Raw genomic sequence first — 18,908 nt, 5'->3', positions numbered from 1 at the left:
TAATTCTCACGACGTTTCGGCCACAACGCAAGCAGCCGTCCTCAGGTGAAAACCAGGTCTGTTGGGGAGACAGCGTCTGAATGAAACAGCACACGAGCTTGGAGCATATATAAGCTGGGTTGGAAACGGGGGAAAGAGCGCCCTGACAAAATAATTTGCATATCAATAGGAATTTTGCATATTTATGGGAAATGCAGGAATGTGATTAGTACTACATATGCCCGTGCTGCATATGTAGTACTATTATTAAATTATTTTGTCAAGGCACTCTTTCCCCCGTTTCCAACCCAGCTTATATATGCTCCAAGCTCGTGTGCTGTTTCATTCAGACGCTGTCTCCCCAACAGACCTGGTTTTCACCTGAGGACGGCTGCTTGCGTTGTGGCCGAAACGTCGTGAGAATTATTTTATTATGTTTTACTTTTATTATTTTATTACTTCCCTTCTATGTGACTTTACCGAAAGAAACAAGAAGATTAATCCCTGCAGTCACGAAAGCTTTAAATCGAAAGATATCCTCTCCTGTAGTTGTTCCTTTTATGCTTTGCAGTGCAGCAAGCTCTTCTGTGACTTCGAAATAGTCATTTGTCCCACGAATAAAAATTAGAAGTTGTGCAGAATCACGAACATCATTGCTTTCGTCGAGTGCCAAGGAAAAATAGGAAAGTTTTTTTGTGGAGTTTTGCAAATGCTGATGCAAATTGTCTCCCATTTCTTCAATACTCCGTGTAATTGTAGGTCCTGAAAGACTCACTGTACTAAATAAATCGGCCTTCTCTGGACACATCTCTTTGGCAACAGAAAGAAGGCATTCTTTAACAAATTCTCCCTCCACGAATGGTCTGCCAGTGCATGCGATTAGCTTCTTCTGCTTCACAAAAGTATTTTGCTGAGTTGTTAATGTATTTTTCAGTTTTAATATTTTATCTTTTCTCACTTCTCCGACCAAACAATCATATTTATCTTTATGTTGAGTTTCATAGTGTCGACGTAAATTGTATTCTTTGAACACAGACACTATATTCTGGCATATTAGACACACAGCTCTTTCCTTGTACTGCATGAAAAAGTAATCATAAGTCCACTGTTCTTTGAATATCCTACACTCCGAGTAAATTTTTCTCTTTCTTGACATCATTGTTTCCTAGGGAGTCAAAATTGATATTAGTAAAATACCAATATATATACAGCGCTACAAAAACAATATACCAGCAATAACTTTGCCCACACAGAGACATACAGACTGCACTGCCCATCAATGCAGTCTGATTGGGGGGAACTCCGCCCCCTCTCCCTCTTCCACCAATGACCGTCCTTCTCATGTAGAAAAAAAGTAACAGACAGGCAGCGGCGGCAAAAACACCCGGCGGGCCGGATAAATGTCCTCGGCGGGCCGCATGTGGCCCGCGGGCCGTAGTTTGAGGACCCCTGTGTTAAAGCTTTGCTCGTGATTAAAACAATAACGATCACAGTCACAGTCATTGCGCCGACATTGATGGGGATTCGTGCGACGTCGCTCATGCTCTCAGATGTCGATGCGCCGATGTGGAGCCCTCGGCAGTCAAGCTGTGACTCGAACTCGTCTATAGAGTTCTGTATGGGTCTGTAGAGTTCTGTATGAGTCTGTAGAGTTCTGTATGGGTCTATAGAGTTATGTATGAGTCTGTAGAGTGGTGTATGGGTTTGTAGAGTTCTGTATGAGTCTGTAGAGTTCTGTATGAGTCTGTAGAGTTGTGTATGGGTCTATAGAGTTTTGTATGGGTCTGTAGAGTTTTGAATGGGTCTATAGAGTTCTGTAAGGGTCTGTAGAGTGCTGTATGGGTCTGTAGAGTTCTGTATGGGTCTGTATAGTTATGTATGAGTCTATAGAGTTCTGTTTGTGTCATTCAACTGCGCGGACGTCGGCGGCGCGGAGGTTTGGCTCGAGGGTGGCCCTCGCGGTGGCCACCTTCCCCCGCCTGGCTCCCGCCCCTGGCCGACCCCCTTTGTCTTCCCAATGCGACGATGCCTCAATATTTTGTCCCCCAGCTTTCCGTTACCCCCCCCCCCCCCCCTACACTAACTGAAACGACACCACCATTTGTAATAATAATAACCCCATTCTTCATCTCAAAACCATTGCCATTTAATGTAAAATGTTATAATTGCTGTAATACGCCTTGGAAAAGGCGCTAAATAAATTTAGAAAACATATTTTGGGTCGTTCCTTGAAGCGAATGGGCGGCTGGATCCGGAATAATGACATCTCTGGGTTCACTGAACAGGTCTCTCAAAGGTCGATTTAAAATGACTTCAACGACATGAAACTGGAGCGTTAGGTACGAAAAACAGCGCTTGAAATTAGACGTATGGCAAATCGAAGTGCCAAATATATTACAAGTTGCGTGACATTCAAACCGAGCTGGAGAGCAGCCCCAGGAAGAGGACTCTCTGTTGCCAACTCTTTCCATCGTCGAGACGTCCCCCTTCACGAGTGCCCCTTCACCCACCACGCCGTGGTTGTTGTTGGCCCCTCTCACGTGCCCCCCCACCCCCCGATCGTCGACGTGGCCGATCGAACCGAACACGCCGGAAACTTTCAGAAGCCAGAACGAGCTGAATTTGGGCTCCTGTTTGAGCAGCCATTTGGCGACTGAGCTCGAAACCCGTGAATTCGCCGGCCCTCTCGTGCGATTCAGAATCCTCATTTCGACCGGAGGAATCCGATAAGCTACGAAGCGTTTTTTGTCCGCACAGATGCCCAAAACACCCGGCCAGACCACTGTGCAAGCCCTCTGGGCGCCCGGAAGTGTGCGGGCCAGGCCGGACGAGCGGTTCTCACACCGCGCGCGGCAGCAGCAGCAGCAGCTCCGACGGCCGGAGAACAACAACAACGACGACCACAAACACTCATTGGCGTACATTTAACGCGGCTGCTGTTGTATTTAATAAACTGGGCAATATCGGGCCAAACAAGCAAATCGATGTAGGGCCCCATTGGTCGCAGAGCACTCAATTACTGACTCCGTCAACAGTTTAGAGCGGTCACGTGCGCTGTTCTGGTGAAAAGGAAGAAAAAAACCACGCTAAATAAAATAAATGTCCTCAAATGGCTTCGCGGCCATAGGACTTGAAAATGTAATGGCAGGGAGCATACATCCACTGATGAGCTCCGTAAATGGGTCTGTGCATCACCGTTTAGTGTGACAATTCAGTGATCGGGTTCGCGGGAGTTCAGCTCGCTTGCGAAGGGGGATTTTGTGCGAGATGCCGGCTGAAGAAGTAACGCAGCAGCAGCAGCCGCAGCAGCCGCAGCAGCCGCAGCAGCCGCAGCAGCGTGGCGCGCACAGCAGGAAAAACACGACAGAGCACTGCCGCAGAGACGGCACTGCACGCGAGAAAGCTGTACGGCCACAGTCCACGTCTCACCGGAGACTTTCTCCATTGCTCCCCACCGAGACGTCCGCATGTTCCTTGCCAGACAAACATGCGGATTGGACCCGCGGTGTAGCTTGCAGCGGTGCCGCTGCTGCAGTATGTTGCATTTCTTTCGCACCGTACATAGCCAACCGTGCTATTCGGAAGGGCGGGGAACGGACAACAAACTAAACACAAAAAGCAGTTCTAAGGGATTGCGTTGTCAATCTAGGTGATGTCAAGTGCAGAGCTCCAAGTGGCTTCCTAATATCGGAAGGAAGAACGTTCCAGACGGTCGCAGAAGCGCACCTGAAAGCGCGCGATGCGGTGCCCGCCGTCTTTGTCCTGGATTTTTCTGTTTGCGAGTAGTCACTTTAAGATGTTTGTTGTTCATGTTTTTGTTTGTTGCGGTTGCACCCGATTCAAGAGCCGAATGGCTCACAGGTCTATACCTAATAGATGAAACTGAAACTGATGGTTAACCAAAAGCCGCCGCTGCGAGGATGAGTTTGCGTCTCGGTTTACGCTCCGTGACGAGATCGGCAAGGTCATTGCGGTTCATTCGTTGCGGGCACTTTGTGTGTAATGAGCGCAACCTTGTGATTCATTCGTTCGGCTAACCCAGAAGCCAATCAATTGTTAATTGATGGCTTCGAGTGGAGAAGCTTTAGGGAGCGATCGAGATGAGCGGGCTCCGCGACTTGGGAGCAGCCGTCGAGCGCCGCCGGGCCCGCTGGAGGCGCCGCGCGTCACGGGGACGGCGGCACGCGAAGTGCACCGCCCCCCCCCCGCCCACTCCCTTCGAACGCGGGGGAGGGGGTCAGAGCGCGCCAGGGTTTGGAGAGGATTTTTTTTTAAGGCACGAAGGTTGCGTGGGGAACCCACACCTCACAGCCCCCCCCCACCACCACCGTCACCACCCCCCCAATCACGACATACACAATTCGGCGTGACCTCACGAACACAACACTCTAACCACAGCTTACCAAGCTCCCGACCACAACCCCCTTAGGGCAATGTGTCTGCCATGACCGCGGAATGCAGGTATGAGTACAGACAACAAAGACAATGGTCCCCCTGTATAGTCCGAACTGTTGGGGCAAGTGCTGTGAGCGAGCACCTCTGAGGGCCGGAACGGCACTGCAAGGGGGTGGGTGGCCAGCGCCAAGCCCGGCCGCCTTTGTCTCACTCGTAGCGATGTTTACACAACACACCAGGTATTCATTTGAGCCGACCAAGGGGAGTCCCAAGAACAGTTCAGATAATCGTCAACGGTGTTGGCCGTGAGCGAGAATCGAACTCGACTCGAGCGGGTTCTGAGCGCTAACCACTGCTCCACCGCGCTCTCCTCAGCGAGTGTCTGCGCGACGTCACCACGGCTCTTGTGCCAGGCCAGGTTCACGCTGACGCCACACGCCACACGAAACCTGGCCACACCTCTCTCTGGGAGTAAACCTTGAGACGTGGATTGGGCCACCAGTGGCGGCGTGACGCCCGTGCAAGGCTGTGGGGTGCAGCGCTGTGCAGAAGGGGAAGCAGAGGAGGGCCAGTCTCTAAACAATGTTGTTTTTCTCTCTCTCCCAGGTAAAGCCAACAACAGCGCCACAGATGATATCTCCACGAAGTGGCTTATCACGTGGACATTTACAACAGCCACATAATCTAAGCGCGTGTTTCTAAATGTGGAGGGGAAACGAGCGGAGACAAATCCAATTAACTCCCATTAGGCGGCACGTTGGTGACGGCTCGGCGAGCAACACGTCACGTGATGAACCTGCTGCTGCCCGCATGGCGCTGTGGGGTGAGGAGGCGGCGATGGGGGGGGAGACCGCATTGCTGCAGTGATCGCTCCCCACCACACTCAGGGATGTTCATCTCTTCTGCGATAGGTGCACCCGGGCGATCATTCCTGCGCGGTGTGTACATGTTATCTTAGCGAGGATTTTATAAAGCTCCTTTGTCAAAACGCTTTACAAGAATCATAAATGGTACACTCGTATTTTTGGCCGACGGGGAAAAGGGATGGGGTTTGAGCGCTGGGGAGGGGAGGGGGTGGCAAGGAAGGGTGACGATGGCGAAAGGAGCCCCCTCGTGTCATCCACTGCCGGATCAGGGGCCTCCTCTTCCCCCCACGCCGAGCTGGCCGCGGGCGTCGTGCCGGTCAACGCGGGTGGGTGGGCACGGGGGAGCATAGACGCGGCAGCGTACAGTTGACGATTCTGTTGCACCGACCCTCTGCTGACAGCCTTGCCCCCCCCCCCCCCCCCCCCCAGTGAGGCCTCCATCAGATGTTTTTCGCACGGTTGTCACCCATCCGAGTACTTTCCAGGCTCAACCTTGCGTGATATCGGGCGCATTCCAAGAGATTTTGATCAGAGAAATCTTTACAAAAAATAAAACCCAATCACTTCCTCTACCATTAGGAAAGCGCCCATAAGTTAAGGACGTCGTTTCGACGTTGCGAGATGCTAACTACCTCGTCTGGTATAGAGGTCTTGGGTTCTATCCTGACCTTGACGCCTGCTGTATATTTGGAATTTGCATGTCCTCCCCGTGGTCGCCTGGAATTTTTCTCTGGGGCCTCATTTATAAACACGTGTTTAGAGTATTTGGCTGCTATACATTTCCACAAGATAAGCCACTTCGTTGAGCTATCATTTGTGGCCAGATCGCTTCTGAAAAAAAGAGCTGCATAGCTCCGTGAGCCTTACCTGGTAAAATTAAAAAAAATGTTTACTTTTAACGGGGGCTCGGGCAGGACACGTGGCTAGGTTGAGAGAGCCGAGGGAGGGAACGCGCTCCAGGGGATGCCCATCGCAGGGGGAAGCAGGTCACGTGCAGGCGCGAGGGCAGTGCCCTTCACTAATTGTCATGGGGGGGACACTTTCGCCGATAAGACATAATCAGTGTGAGGGCCGCCTGCCACACATTTGAAACCATTGGGATTTGACAGCAGCACGAGATTTTCACACGTTGCGTATTGTCGGGGGCCGCACGTCAGGGGCCACAATTAAAGGCCACGAGTGGCCACCAGTGGCCCGCGGGCCTTGCAATGAAGAACACTGCGCAAGGTCGATTGTTGAAACGCTGGATACGGCGACGACTCGGGAGGCAATCATCCAGCAGTGGACTAAACATGTGCATGGTGATGATGGTAGGCCCAGTGAGAGTAAACGCGTTTCTTCTTTACAGGTGCCTGCCAACTCCACCAGATCTCAGAAGCTGAGCAAGAAATGGAGATCTGGGTGGAGCATCGGATTGATGGCCACCATGCACTGTCCAGGCGCTGCGTCGTGTGGGACTGTGTTATGGGCAGCAGAGGGCACTGCATCGACTCTACGACGTCTCCACGCCCATCCTTCGCCAATCGCGCGCTGGCGAGAGCGGTAAAGTTTTAGCAAACGACTTCCGACAACCCACGCCGGTGCGTGGAGACCCTCATCCGGCAGCGGCTTGACAAGAGCTCCGCGCGTACGTGCCGAGCAACGCAGGTCGGTCGCCACGGAGGGTGGCACGTGGTAAAACCCCAGGGGCACGGACAGGGCGCGGGGACTCTGCACTCCCGGCGGCTTGCGGCGTGGCGATCGTGGGGGGCCCGGGGTAGGTGAGGGGGGGGTGTAGGGGAGAAGGCGGCGGGTTTGTAAACACTGTCACCTTTAATACTGCACACAAAATACACAGCGGCACGCGGCAAGAGTCTTTAACAGTCACGGTACTACGGTCGAGTCGGCGCGCAATGACAACCCCCCTCTCACGGGGAAGTGGCGAGCGGCGCACCGCTTACGAGAGCCTGGATCCGCAAAACTCAAAACACCGCACCCCCCTCCCCACGCGGTTGGTTCCCCTTCCTCTGCCCCCCTCCACCCCCCCGTTGTGATAAAAACGCCACGTGGCGATGGGGCGTTCACATCGTCGTCGCCATGGCAACGGCGGACGAGGCGGCGCTCGTATCTCCTGTGTGTGGCCAAGCGCCCGGGCATTTTTACTAACGGACTGAGAAAAGTGAAATTCCCTCGTGCCTGGCGAAGGCAAAACAAAGAGAAGGCAGATGTTTTTTTGATTTAGCGTTCAGGGGGTTGTTAACCGCTAGGCGGCGGTGCTGTGTAAGCGGTGCAGCTTGGCTTGTGAAGAGTAAAATAGGCTCCCATTGTGCTTTTAGCCGAGCGCGCTGTCTCTCCGTCTCTCTCCGTGTCTGGCGAGCGTCACAGTCCTCTCAATCAGGTCCGCGTGCGGCGCATGGGTGCCATGGATATCTCGCCATCGTCCTTCATCATCATTGTCCGGCAGATAAAAATAACCATACAAAATCATGAGAGACAAACACCGCCCCCCCCCCCGCCCATAACAACGAAGCTGATCACCGTGACAGAAAAGCTGCAGCCATTATGAAACAAAGTAAAAAAGCAATAATAAACAAAACGCACTCATTTTGATTGCTCGGTGAAATTAATGTAAACATGGCCGAGAGTCAATGAACCGGCGAGGAACGGAGGATAGGACACAGCTCTGGACAGGGTGCGGTGGCCGTTAACCGGGGGACTGGTGTGAGAAACTTGCTTTTAACTTTGTTTGTCTCGTAAAAAATTACCTTCCTGCAAGTGATTCTATGCTACTTCGCCTTTTGATTACCAGCCAGCTGTTATCAGTTCTACATTAAAAAAAAACGTATATTAATCGTGTTCCCCACTTCCCAATCACACAACCCCCCCCCCCCCCCCGCCCAAGACACTCGCCTACGAACAGGAGAAACACACACCAAACAATCGTCAGCCAAGACCGATGGGCATCAGTCACACAGTCCGCCTGTAGAAAATATAAGCATTTAGCGACTCTCTGCATCGGCAGCGAGAGGCAGCATCAGGCGCTCCTCCTCTTCTGATCTTCGTCAGCGATTCACGAGTCATAAAATCTCTAAATCAGTCACATCCGGAAAGATTGCTGCTGCTGCTGCTGCTTTTACCCTTCCTTTCCCGCTCGGTGTCGCACACACCCAGGCAGGCTCGGACGCGGCCGCGTGCGAGCCTCTTCTTGCAGAGCCTCGCAAAGTGTCCCCTGACGTGGGGCGGCTCCCGCACCGCCTTCAGTCCTGCCACGTCGCCCGCCCATCTCCCTTCGGGGGTCGCCGCCGCCGCCACCGCCGCCAACGCAATCGAGTGGAGGCACCCGTCGGCACGGCTCATGTCCCTGGGCAGAGCTCGGCTCCCACTCCTCGGCCCGCCCGCCCGCCCGCCCGCATCAACGGCCCAAAGAAACCGGCGACTTCGCGACCTAGGAGAGCAGGGAATCCCGGTGGCGAGGGCAAGGCAGGCGGACGGAAAATAAAGAGGAGAGGGAGCAGAGAAAGCGGGTGGGCAGACGGGCGGTGAAGGTACGCGGGGACGGCGAGGCCTTGCGGGCGCAGGGCTCAGGCGAGCGCCTCGTGCGTGACGTTGCGCAGCAGCCACTGCTGGGAGCGCACGCCGGCGCAGTCGCGGACGGTAGGCGCCTGGCTGTCCTCCTCTCCCGCCCGGTCCAAGCACTGGTTGCTGTTCACGTGCCTCAGGGTCACGCGCTGCGCACACCGGCCCATAGGAGGAGGACGACAACAACGGCATCACGCAGCGCGTCAGGCAAAGAGAGCAGGAACGCTCGACGATTACACACTCGTACGAATCATTCATGTTACTGTAGCTATACGTTTTTTGTTTTAGGGTGGGGGTTGGGGCGGCATTTAGATCTTAGGGTAGTTCAATCAGGGTAGTTGATCTCACATCATTTAAAAATGAAATATCACGAGTGAAATATTAAGTAACGTCTGAAACAAAGGGTACACAAACATTGCCGTTGTTTGCGTATTGACCTGCGTTTGCATCAGAGCCCCGCAAACCACCTGGAGGGACCGTCCCGACCATCCACCGGTGGCACCGGGGAACCACGCTCTGAGAACCACCGCTCGCTCTACGCCCATAGCCTGTAGCGTCATCCAGTCTGTCAAACGTGGATGTGTGTGCTTGCAGGAAATGAGCGGGTATTAACGAACGTGGCATCACTGGAACCAGAGCGCAATGACGGAGAGACTTCTAAACGTTGAACGGCCGTGAAAGTCGACCGGAGAATGGGCACCGACTCCTCGCCGACTGGAGCGACAAGGCCTCGTGCACGAACGGCAGCGCGCGGCCACTCACGGGGCGCGCCGCTAGAGGAGGCTGCCGATCGCTGCGAGCTCGGGTCGAGGACAACGAGCCGAGCGGCGCTCAGCGCCAGCAGAGGGCGCAGCAGCTCCACAAAACACTGCTGACCTGTTCCCACCACTCCCCTCCACGCTCTCTCCTGCCTCTCTCCTCTCATCTCACTCCACTCCCCTCCACGCTCTCTCCTGCCTCTCTCCTCTCATCTCACTCTACTCCCCTCCACGCTCCCTCCTGCCTCTCTCATTTCCCACCACTCCCCTCCACGCTCCCTCCCGCCTCTCTCCTCCCATCTCCCACCACTCCCCTCCACGCTCCCTCCTGCCTCTCTCCTCTCATCTCCCACCACTCCCCTCCACGCTCTCTCCTGCCTCTCCCCTCTCATCTCCCACCACTCCCCTCCACGCTCCCTCCTGTCTCTCTCCTCTCATCTCCCACCACTCCCCTCCACGCTCCCTCCTGCCTCTCCCCTCTCATCTCACTCCACTCCCCTCCACGCTCTCTCCTGCCTCTATCATCTCACTCTACTCCTCTCTACGCTCTCTCCTGCCTCTCCCCTCTCATCTCCCACCACTCCCCTCCACGCTCTCTCCTGCCTCTCCCCTCTCATCTCACTCTCCTCCTCTCTCCTGCCTCTCTCTTCTCATCTCCTACCAGTCCCCTCCACGCTCCCTCCTGCCTCTCTCCTCTCATCTCACTCCACTCCCCTCCACGCTCTCTCCTGCCTCTCCCACCACTAGCCTCCACGCTCTCTCCTGCCTCTCCCCTCTCATCTCACTCTATTCCTCTCTATGCTCTCTCCTGCCTCTTCCCCTCTCATCTCACTCTGGTCCTCTCTCCTGCCTCTCTCCTCTCATCTCCCACCACTCCCCTCCACGCTCTCTCCTACCTCTCCCCTCTCATCTCACTCTACTCCCCTCCACGCTCCCTCCTGCCTCTCTCCTCTCATCTCCCACCACTCCCCTCCACGCTCTCTCCTGCCTATCCCCTCTCATTTCACTCTACTCCTCTCCACGCTCTCTCCTGCCTTTCCCCTCTCATCTCCCACCACTCGCCTCCACGCTCTCTCCTGCCTCTCCCCTCTCATCTCACTCTATTCCTCTCTACGCTCTCTCCTGCCTCTCCCCTCTCATCTCACTCTAGTCCTCTCTCCTGCCTCTCCCCTCTCATCTCACTCTACTCCTCTCTCCTGCCTCTCTCTTCTCATCTCCCACCACTCCCCTCCAAGCACTCTCCTGCCTCTCATCTCATTCTATTCCTCTCTACGCTCTCTACTGCCTCTCCCCTCTCATCTCCATCTACTCCCCTCCACGCACTGTGCAAGGCTTTCTGTGGAAGTCCCCAGGACAACGTTTGCTCAGCGGAAGGTCGCTCGTTATCCCCTGCTGCTTGCCCCCAGCGGTCCGTCCTCTCTAGAAAAAAAAGCCAACTGTTTGTGCACAGCATCTCGCAATGCGGTTGCGTTTTAGACGCCGTGTAAATCCAAACTGGATAAAAATTCAAACCGTAAACATCACTGCTCCCACGGGCCACCTCTGCCTCTCATACCACGTGTATATAAATGCGGGTAAATGCTTTAACATCGTCAATAACAGCGGCAGCAGCCCAACACGTGTTTGGCGGCCGCTCCGGGCGGCTTTTGACTCTCCGGGAAACTGATGGAGCACCGATGGTTTGATGACGTGCGAGTGATGCAGTTGGAGAACCTCAATTTAAAAGTGCATAGCGATGGATCGTGAACAAGAGAACCAGTTGTATTGCTGTTGTCAATATTGTGCACAGATGTGTGCGCACGTGCGGGTGATGGTGCTGTGGATATTGTCGTGGTTAGCGCGCCGGTTATGAACCCAGCGACCCGCGTTTGATTCCCGCTCGCCGCCAACATCGGTGACAAACAACTGAACCGGTTCTGGGGCTCTCTAGGTCGACTCGGCTTTAAAAGAGCACCCATTGCCGTGTGCAAACATCAGCATTGGAGAGACGACGGGGGCCAGGCGAGGTGTTGGCCACCCACCCCCTCGAGTGCTATGCCTTCCTTCATAGGTGCTCACTAACAGCACTCGCCTCAACAGTCCGTTTGTCTTGTTGGCACAGCGGGGAGCGGCGGTGATGCATTTGTCAGTCACCTCAGTTGGTCGACCTATAACGATCAGGGTGTGTCCCTTCAACCCCTGCCAGCGAGCCTTCCACAGTGCACGTGATAGCCTCAAAGTGCACCTAGCCTGGCACAAGCGCTGCGGTGACATCACCAGCACTTGGTTGCAAGCGGCGGCTGCTTTTGCTGCGCGTGCGTGCGGGCGCACCTCACGGTCGTAGTGCCACAGCTGGTTTCCCTTGAGGTGGTGGCACTTGAGCATCACGACGGGCCCGTTGAGCCGCGACACGTCCAGGCAGAGGTCGTCCGAGCGCAGCTCCTGCTCCGCCGTGTACGAGAACACCTGCCCGCAACGCCGCCGCCAGACACGCGCACACACACACACACACACGGGCACCGTCACCGCAGCTCCCCCCCTGCCCCTGCCCCGACAGGCCGACCGCCGGCTCACGCGCCCGAGACTCACGCCGTTCTTTTAACGCTGCACAAAGTCAAACTTTGGGCCGAGTGGTTGTTGTGAACGGCTCGCGATCAGAAGGCAGCGATCCCGCTCGGTGGTTGACTCGGCCCTCCATCCCCGCTCGTTCGGCAACACGCACGCTGCTTTAGTTCAAGTTACCTGTGGGGTTCACGGGTGTCGTTTTTTGTTTTGTTTCTACCATAGAATTTAGAATTTACACCACTGGCTAGGAGTTGCGAACACAAGTGCTGCCCAAAGCCGATGTTATCAGATCACCGCTTTGGTGGCTTTTATTTTTTAAAGACAATCGTAACAGCTGCAAAAATAAACCAGTTTCCAACTCATTAGGGTTCATAAGCTCAACACGGCCGCCGCTTCCAGCTGCAATGTAATGAATGAGCTGTGATGCGTACCCTGCTCTGTCTGTTAGGAGCAGTGTGCGTGCGTGTGCGTGCAGCAGCGAGGACCGTTAGCTGCAGTGTGGTGGCGCGCGTGACACGTGGAGCGCGCGTGACACGTCCATTGCCTGTATCGTTTTATTTATTTTTCTAGCCCGGGATTAATTCACATCGGCTTGCAGGTGATGTCATTTGGTGGAGGAGCTTAGCGGAAGTCGCGCAGCTGAGACGGGACAGGGGACAGGGCGCCGCCTCGCAGCTGCTCTCTCAAGCGCTCGGCGTGGGCGAGCGTGAAAAGCGCAGTTTTGCGCTCGCCCGCCTGCCCGCACACCCGACGAAGATGCCAACAAACACGTTGCCTTCTGTAAAAAGCACCCGGCGAGGCTCACCGGGAGGAGCGCCTGCCTGGGACCCGATGGGCTCATCGAGCCGACCGCAGGCACAGAAATGCGCCACGTGTGCCGATCCCCCCCGCAACGCCGATCCCCCCCGCAACGCGTGGGCGCGAGGCGACCGCGCGCGGTGACGAAGCAGCGTGGGGCACGCGGGAGTCGGCGCTAGGGGCCGCCGTCCCCCCCCCCTCCCCCAACTCCCCGCCCCCGGCAAGTTCTTGCCAACCCGCACCTGGTTGCCTCCCATGCCGTGGCAGTTGAAGATGCCGACCTTTTCGTTCTCCTTCCGCCCCATGTTGTCCAAGCACTGGTTGGTCTCCATGTTGCGGATCTGCACGGCGGACGGGCGAGAAGGAAGAGCGACCAAACGAATTGGATGGGAATCCAAGGGAGGCGATTAAGACGCGGCGCGCCCGCGTGATTGCGCCGCTCTGCGGGCCCACCGGCGTCACGGCGGGGGGCACGGTGTGGCACAGCGGGGGGCACGGTGAAGGCACGGTGAAGGCACGGTGGGGGGCACGGTGGGGGGCACGGTGGGGGGCACGGTGGGGGGGCACCGTGTGGGCATGGTGGGGGGCACGGTGTGGGCACGGTGTGGCCACGGTGGGGGGCACGGTGGGGGGCACGGTGAAGGCACGGCAGCACATACGGTGGGAGGCCGTCACTCACCGTGCCGAGTCAGTGTGCGGACAGCCCTGGATGTCTCCACTTTGTTTGTTCAATTAATTTAATTTAAATAAACTGTGCACATTTAATTATTCATTTGTAAATAATTTACGGTGCTATTTGTTTGCGCGTTTGCGTTATGAATGTGCACTTACCGACGCGTCCGCTCGTGCGGGCGGGGCGTGCATGTGCGTGCCCGCCTGCGCGTGCGAGCGTTTGCATATAAATGATCCCTCGTTTATTTATTCGTGCGTCCGGTTGCATTTTGGAGACGTTGTGCGGCGACTCCGCGCGACGGCCCGATTCAGGACGCGCACCGAACGTCGGCGTCACGTTGCCCGTCGTACGATCCCGACTTTAAATAATGCAGCAAATTTGAAAATAATTTTCCGTCGAATTTTATTAATCCACACCACCCCCCCACCTCCCTCTCCATGCAGTCTACCAAGGTGAATTCATTTGAAATATTAATGCTTTCCCACGCAAATTTCACAAATGTTCTTGTGTATGTTGGAAAAAAAACCCTCGTGAAGACCCAATTCATTTTCCTCCCTGCTCGGCTCAAGAAGCTGATTAAAACCAGGCTGCCGGCCTCTCTCTGCAACTGCGTGCAATTTTGGCTTCATGAATATTGTATGGGCTGTGGCTCTCTGTGTGTGTGTGCGTGTGCACCTGGTGAAGTGTGTCACATCTGTCATTAGTCCCGTCTGCCGCACGGCGAGCGTCCACCACGATGGAGGGACGCGCAGACGGGACACGTCAAGGCTTCATTAGCGGACGCGCAGCTGCGCCCGGCCGCGCGCAAAAACATCGCCCTCCCGTCACAAACGCTGCCGCCCCCCAACCGGCGACGCTTCCGTGCACCCCGCCGCCACCGCCGCGGCCCCGGCAGACACGGAACGATTGGAAGACGTCCTTTGCGCATCCGAGCGTCGAGGTGGTAGGGGCCGTGGGGGCAGGGGAGGGTGCTGAGAGGGAGGGCGGGGAGCGTAAGACACAAACTGGCCCTTAATGGGGGGGGGGGCGAGCACGCGCTCCCTTGGGAGGAGCCGTGCCGGACGAGAACCGTGCCAGAGCCCTGCGTGCTCGCTCAGCGGTCCGCGCCCGCCCACTCCCGCGGCACGGTGGCGCATCGTGCAGAGGTGTCACGGTGGGAGGATCAAGAGGAGGAGGTAGTGGAGAGGGGTGGTCAGGTTACGGGAGGTAAGAGCTTTGGTGTTCCAAGGTGCTTCCACAAGACGATGCGATGACAGGAAAAACCTGGCCAAGTGAAGGTGACCTCCGTGCAAGCGAGGTTTGGAGGCCAGTGGTCCTACATCACGCGCATAGCAGCTCCGACACCGGGCCTCGCGCTACGCTCCCATGAGCACGTGCATCGTGCACTGCCGTTCACATAGCGCTACTGCCAATCGCTCGCTGCGGTTCATATCCACGACGCGTGCGTTTCTGTATAATGAACATTTGTAATCTCGAGTGGCTCTCATCTGCTTTGAATCAAGGAGTTGGCCTCTTTTCATTTGCGCAAAATATTGGCAGAATTTTCTCTGAGCGGGTCGACCGAGCTTTGTGCCGGAGCCTGCGAGCAGCGTTTCTGCACGAAACCTAAGCTTGAAGGTCCACTTGTGATGCGCGCCACGGCAAGGGGGGCTTCACAGACACGTCAAACCTCTCCTTGTTCTAAGCACGGCTCCGTCATCTGTGCCTCACGGCTCCAGATTAAGATTCTGATGCATTTATTAACATTGTTAATTTGTCTTTTACGTAAATTTTAATGACAGACCATAATAATATTACAACTTACACTGCAATTACGGCAACAACAAACACATGATGTTTTTGACCTGGAAAGGATTGCCAGTGCACGACGCTACATAGCGTCGTGCAAAAACCGCGGCAAAGGTTCGCGCCCGCCATACACCGACGGCGACAGCGGCACGCACCTCCCCGAGCGAGTAGTAGTGGCGCGGGATCTGCGAGTCGGGGTAGATGTTCTCCAGGTACCAGGAGAAGGGCTGGCACTGCAGCCGCTCGCGCAGCTGCTTGCGCTGCGACACGTCGCCGTACTCCACCTTGGTCACACCTGGGGGCGAGACGACGCACGGCGGCGTAGATAACGGAGCGCGCGGCCGGCGCGCCGAGGTCCACAGCCCGGGGGAGACTCAGGCGGCGGATGATGAAGAGGGGGGGCGAGGGACCACCCCCCCCACCCACCCACTTGCCCCGCCATCACCCCACGCCACTGCCCCCCAGGCCGCGCGACGCCACTGGAGTTGCTGCGTACGCGGCGCGGGCGCGTGACGCGCCGGTCGTGCATCGCGGGCAGAGGCGTCGAGTCTCGGCGCGTTCCTTCCCGTGCCCCCCCCCCTACGCGGCGTGCGCGACGCGGTGCTCATCTCGGGAGGATTCCACGAGCCAGGGAGCAGCGTGACCTGGATGACGTTCAGTGTTGTGAGCTCGGTGTGTGTCTCTGTGTGTCTGTGTGTGTCTGTGAGTGGGGAGCGGTGGTGTCGCGGTCAGCGCGCCGTGCTACGAACGCGGCGACCCATGTTCGATTCCCGCCCACGGCCAATACCTGTGATGATTATCTGAACCGGTCATTGGCCTCCCCTACGTCGACTCAGCCTCAAATGAGTACCTGGTGTGATGTGCCTTCATAGGTGCTCACTAACTCCATTTGTCAATTCTTTGAAGGCTATAATGGAGATATTTGTCTATTGTGTGCAAGTCAATGTGGATAACGCCTGCGATGCCACGCTCCGAAGACAAGGACTGGAGGATGGATTGAAGTAGATTTGTGCAACTCACAAACATGCTGGGCTGCCAGGTGGCCGTCAAGTGGGCTGAGGAACCCATCTGTATGGAATTTTAAGCATTTATCCCCATTGTGTCCGCGAGGCTTTTCTCCGGCCGCAGAACTCTGCTGAAACGGGAGCGAGGCTCGGCGAGGCTTCCTGGATAACTGTCGGGTTAGCCTGGCATGAGCAGGTTGAATGGCACCCTGCTGACTGTCAAGAAACGCGAACGGGGCCTGGGCAGGGACGGTGGCCGGCGGTCGAGCGACGGATCGGCAGTCAAAGGGGGGAAAGCGCCCAAGAGGCCGTCCACCGTAAATTCGGAGAAGTCGCCGTTGTGTTCAGGAGCTGAGCTGGGTGGATTGTTGCACCGCAGGAACCGCGAGAGACGGCGACGGATTCGTTAAGCCTCCATCCAGCAGTGGATTGATCACTGTTGATGATGGCGATGGTGGTGGCGATGAGGATACCCAGGATGAATGCATTTACGCATGTTGAACTTCTTTCGCACCGTACGTAGCCAACCGTGCTCATTGTAAATGCGGGGGAAGGACAACTAAACACAAAAAGCAGTTCTCACGAAATGAGATTTCAATCTAGATGATTTAAAAGTACATAGCTCCAGTGGCTTCCTAATATCAGATGGAAGAGCATCCAGACGGCCGCAGAAGCGCATCCGAAAGTGCGCGACGCGGTGACCACCGTATTTGTTTGATGGCGAGCTAAAAGCCGATGCTGCGAGGATGACCGGAGCTCTCGTGATGGTTTATGCTCCTTGACAAAATTAGCAAGGTATTGTGGTTCATTTGTGGCAAGCACTTTGTGTACAATGAGCACAACTATATAATGTCGACTGCTGTCATTCTCATCAGCCGAGGGGGGGGGGGGGGTAGTGGCTGTGGCTCCTCACCAGGGGAGATGACGTAGAAGAAGTCCTTGAACTCGTCCATCCACACCTCGGCCAGGCGCCGGTTGTTCTTGTTGATCACCTGGCCGGTGCCGCCAGGGAAGGTGTACGGCGTGGCCTTGCGGAACACGTGTCCCACGTGCGAGCACGTGACGATCTCCAGTGAGCCACCGCACTGCCAGATCTGTGCCAACATGTGCGTACGCACAATCAGTACGGTTCGCTCGGCAAAAAAAAACAAAAGTGCGCCGCACAACAGAACCCAAACGATGAAAGACCGCGGCCCGCACGCCGCTCACAAGACCATCATCGTCCGCAGGTCGTCTTGGCAACCGGCTCAAGCACGACATCAAGGTTGGATCCTCCATAGCGCCCCCCCCGCCCCCCCCAGTGAGGAGGTGGTTAAGGATGGTGGCGGCAGGGCATGACCACCGTGGAGAGGAGGTGATCGGCAATTATCCCTCACCCGACGCCCAAAATCTCACCTCTGCGATCCTTGTCTTCGCGCTGAAGAGCGTTTTGGGTGACAACGGAAAGCGTACGAATATTGGTTGACGGTAACGCAGGAAAATGGTACGAGGCACTGTGAATGTAAATACACCGGAATGAGAGAGGGGTTCAGATGAACGCACCTGGGCTAGGTGCACCGCACTCTGCCGAGAGGAAGGGAATTTAAAACGACGCGAGTCTTGGTGCTTTACAAGCACCGCACGCTCGTACAGCGCGAGAACAAAGGGACAAGAGTGGTCACGAGTGGATGACGCGACCACTGCGAATAATCGCCCTTCTGGGATCGGATAATAAAAAAAAAGTGACGGATTCCTCTTTGCCTGCGCTCCGCACGTTAACAAGTGGCAGCCGTCGCGACGTTCACCCCGGCGCTCTCTTGCGGCGCGCTCTGCAGATGCAAGAATAAAATCCGGCATCGCCGCTCGTGGCTTTTGCCGGGCCAAAAATGCACTTATAAAAATGCAAGAAGGAGCGATGTTTAATACGGTCCTAAAAGCTACAATGCAAGTAATTCCCAGGAAGCAACGAGATAAACGTCTACCCGCATTTACATTAAAAAGCCCGTTGGCAATTTCCAGGGCCGACGCAATAACCGTTTGGTGTTTTATGAGCACAACATAAGTGCTTTTTTCATCAAGACCATCACTAACCCATTTTACGGTAGCTGGTCTGGCCCCGCAGTGAGACGGCGGGAATGGCCGAGGTCCGTGTGGGACATGTATCGCCCCCACAGGCCCCACACCCCCACCACCTCCCCGAGTCGAATGGACCGGGTTTACACGTATTTACAATTTTTAACCCCGGGTGTACCTGTGGCCACGTACTGCCTGTTCGACGTGATGCGAGCCTCGAGCCACGGCGTGACACGCGTGCACCCACACGCGCGCATCCACACGCGCGCACTCATACGTGCGCGTGCACGCACGCGCACACTCGCATCGACACTGTAACCTCTTCAAAATCGAGCGGTTGCAAGAGAAAGGGATCCAATAATTTAGTTCGTGCTGCAGAGTTCACGGATCAAATTTACCGCATATTTACACACGGGGGAAAAAATGTAGCAACAGATTAATTATGCACTGTTAGGCTAACCAAAGCAAATCGAGCTCTAATTTCAGTCGATAA

At 55.6% G+C, this 18,908-nt stretch overlaps 1 protein-coding gene across 2 annotated transcripts in view; it reads right to left on the bottom strand.

The window, feature by feature from the left end:
* Positions 1-7,247: 7,247 nt before the first annotated feature.
* LOC133344731 (polypeptide N-acetylgalactosaminyltransferase 13) overlaps positions 7,248-18,908 on the bottom strand; it is a 75,921-nt gene continuing 64,260 nt past the window's right edge. For both annotated transcript variants that reach the window (XM_061554837.1, XM_061554836.1), the window contains exons 8-12: positions 17,277-17,457; positions 15,515-15,654; positions 13,141-13,239; positions 11,867-12,001; positions 7,248-8,947 (exon numbers count right to left, since the gene is read on the bottom strand). In XM_061554837.1, the coding sequence (XP_061410821.1) occupies positions 8,801-8,947; positions 11,867-12,001; positions 13,141-13,239; positions 15,515-15,654; positions 17,277-17,457 (702 nt within the window). In that variant the 3' untranslated portion in view covers positions 7,248-8,800. The remainder of the gene's footprint in view (positions 8,948-11,866; positions 12,002-13,140; positions 13,240-15,514; positions 15,655-17,276; positions 17,458-18,908) is intronic.

This window comes from Lethenteron reissneri, chromosome 20 (genome assembly GCF_015708825.2).
Source record: "Lethenteron reissneri isolate LAM-NWPU_2019-01 chromosome 20, ASM1570882v1, whole genome shotgun sequence".
NCBI classification, from domain to species: domain Eukaryota; kingdom Metazoa; phylum Chordata; class Hyperoartia; order Petromyzontiformes; family Petromyzontidae; genus Lethenteron; species Lethenteron reissneri.
This window is presented reverse-complemented; position numbering and strand designations above follow the sequence as displayed.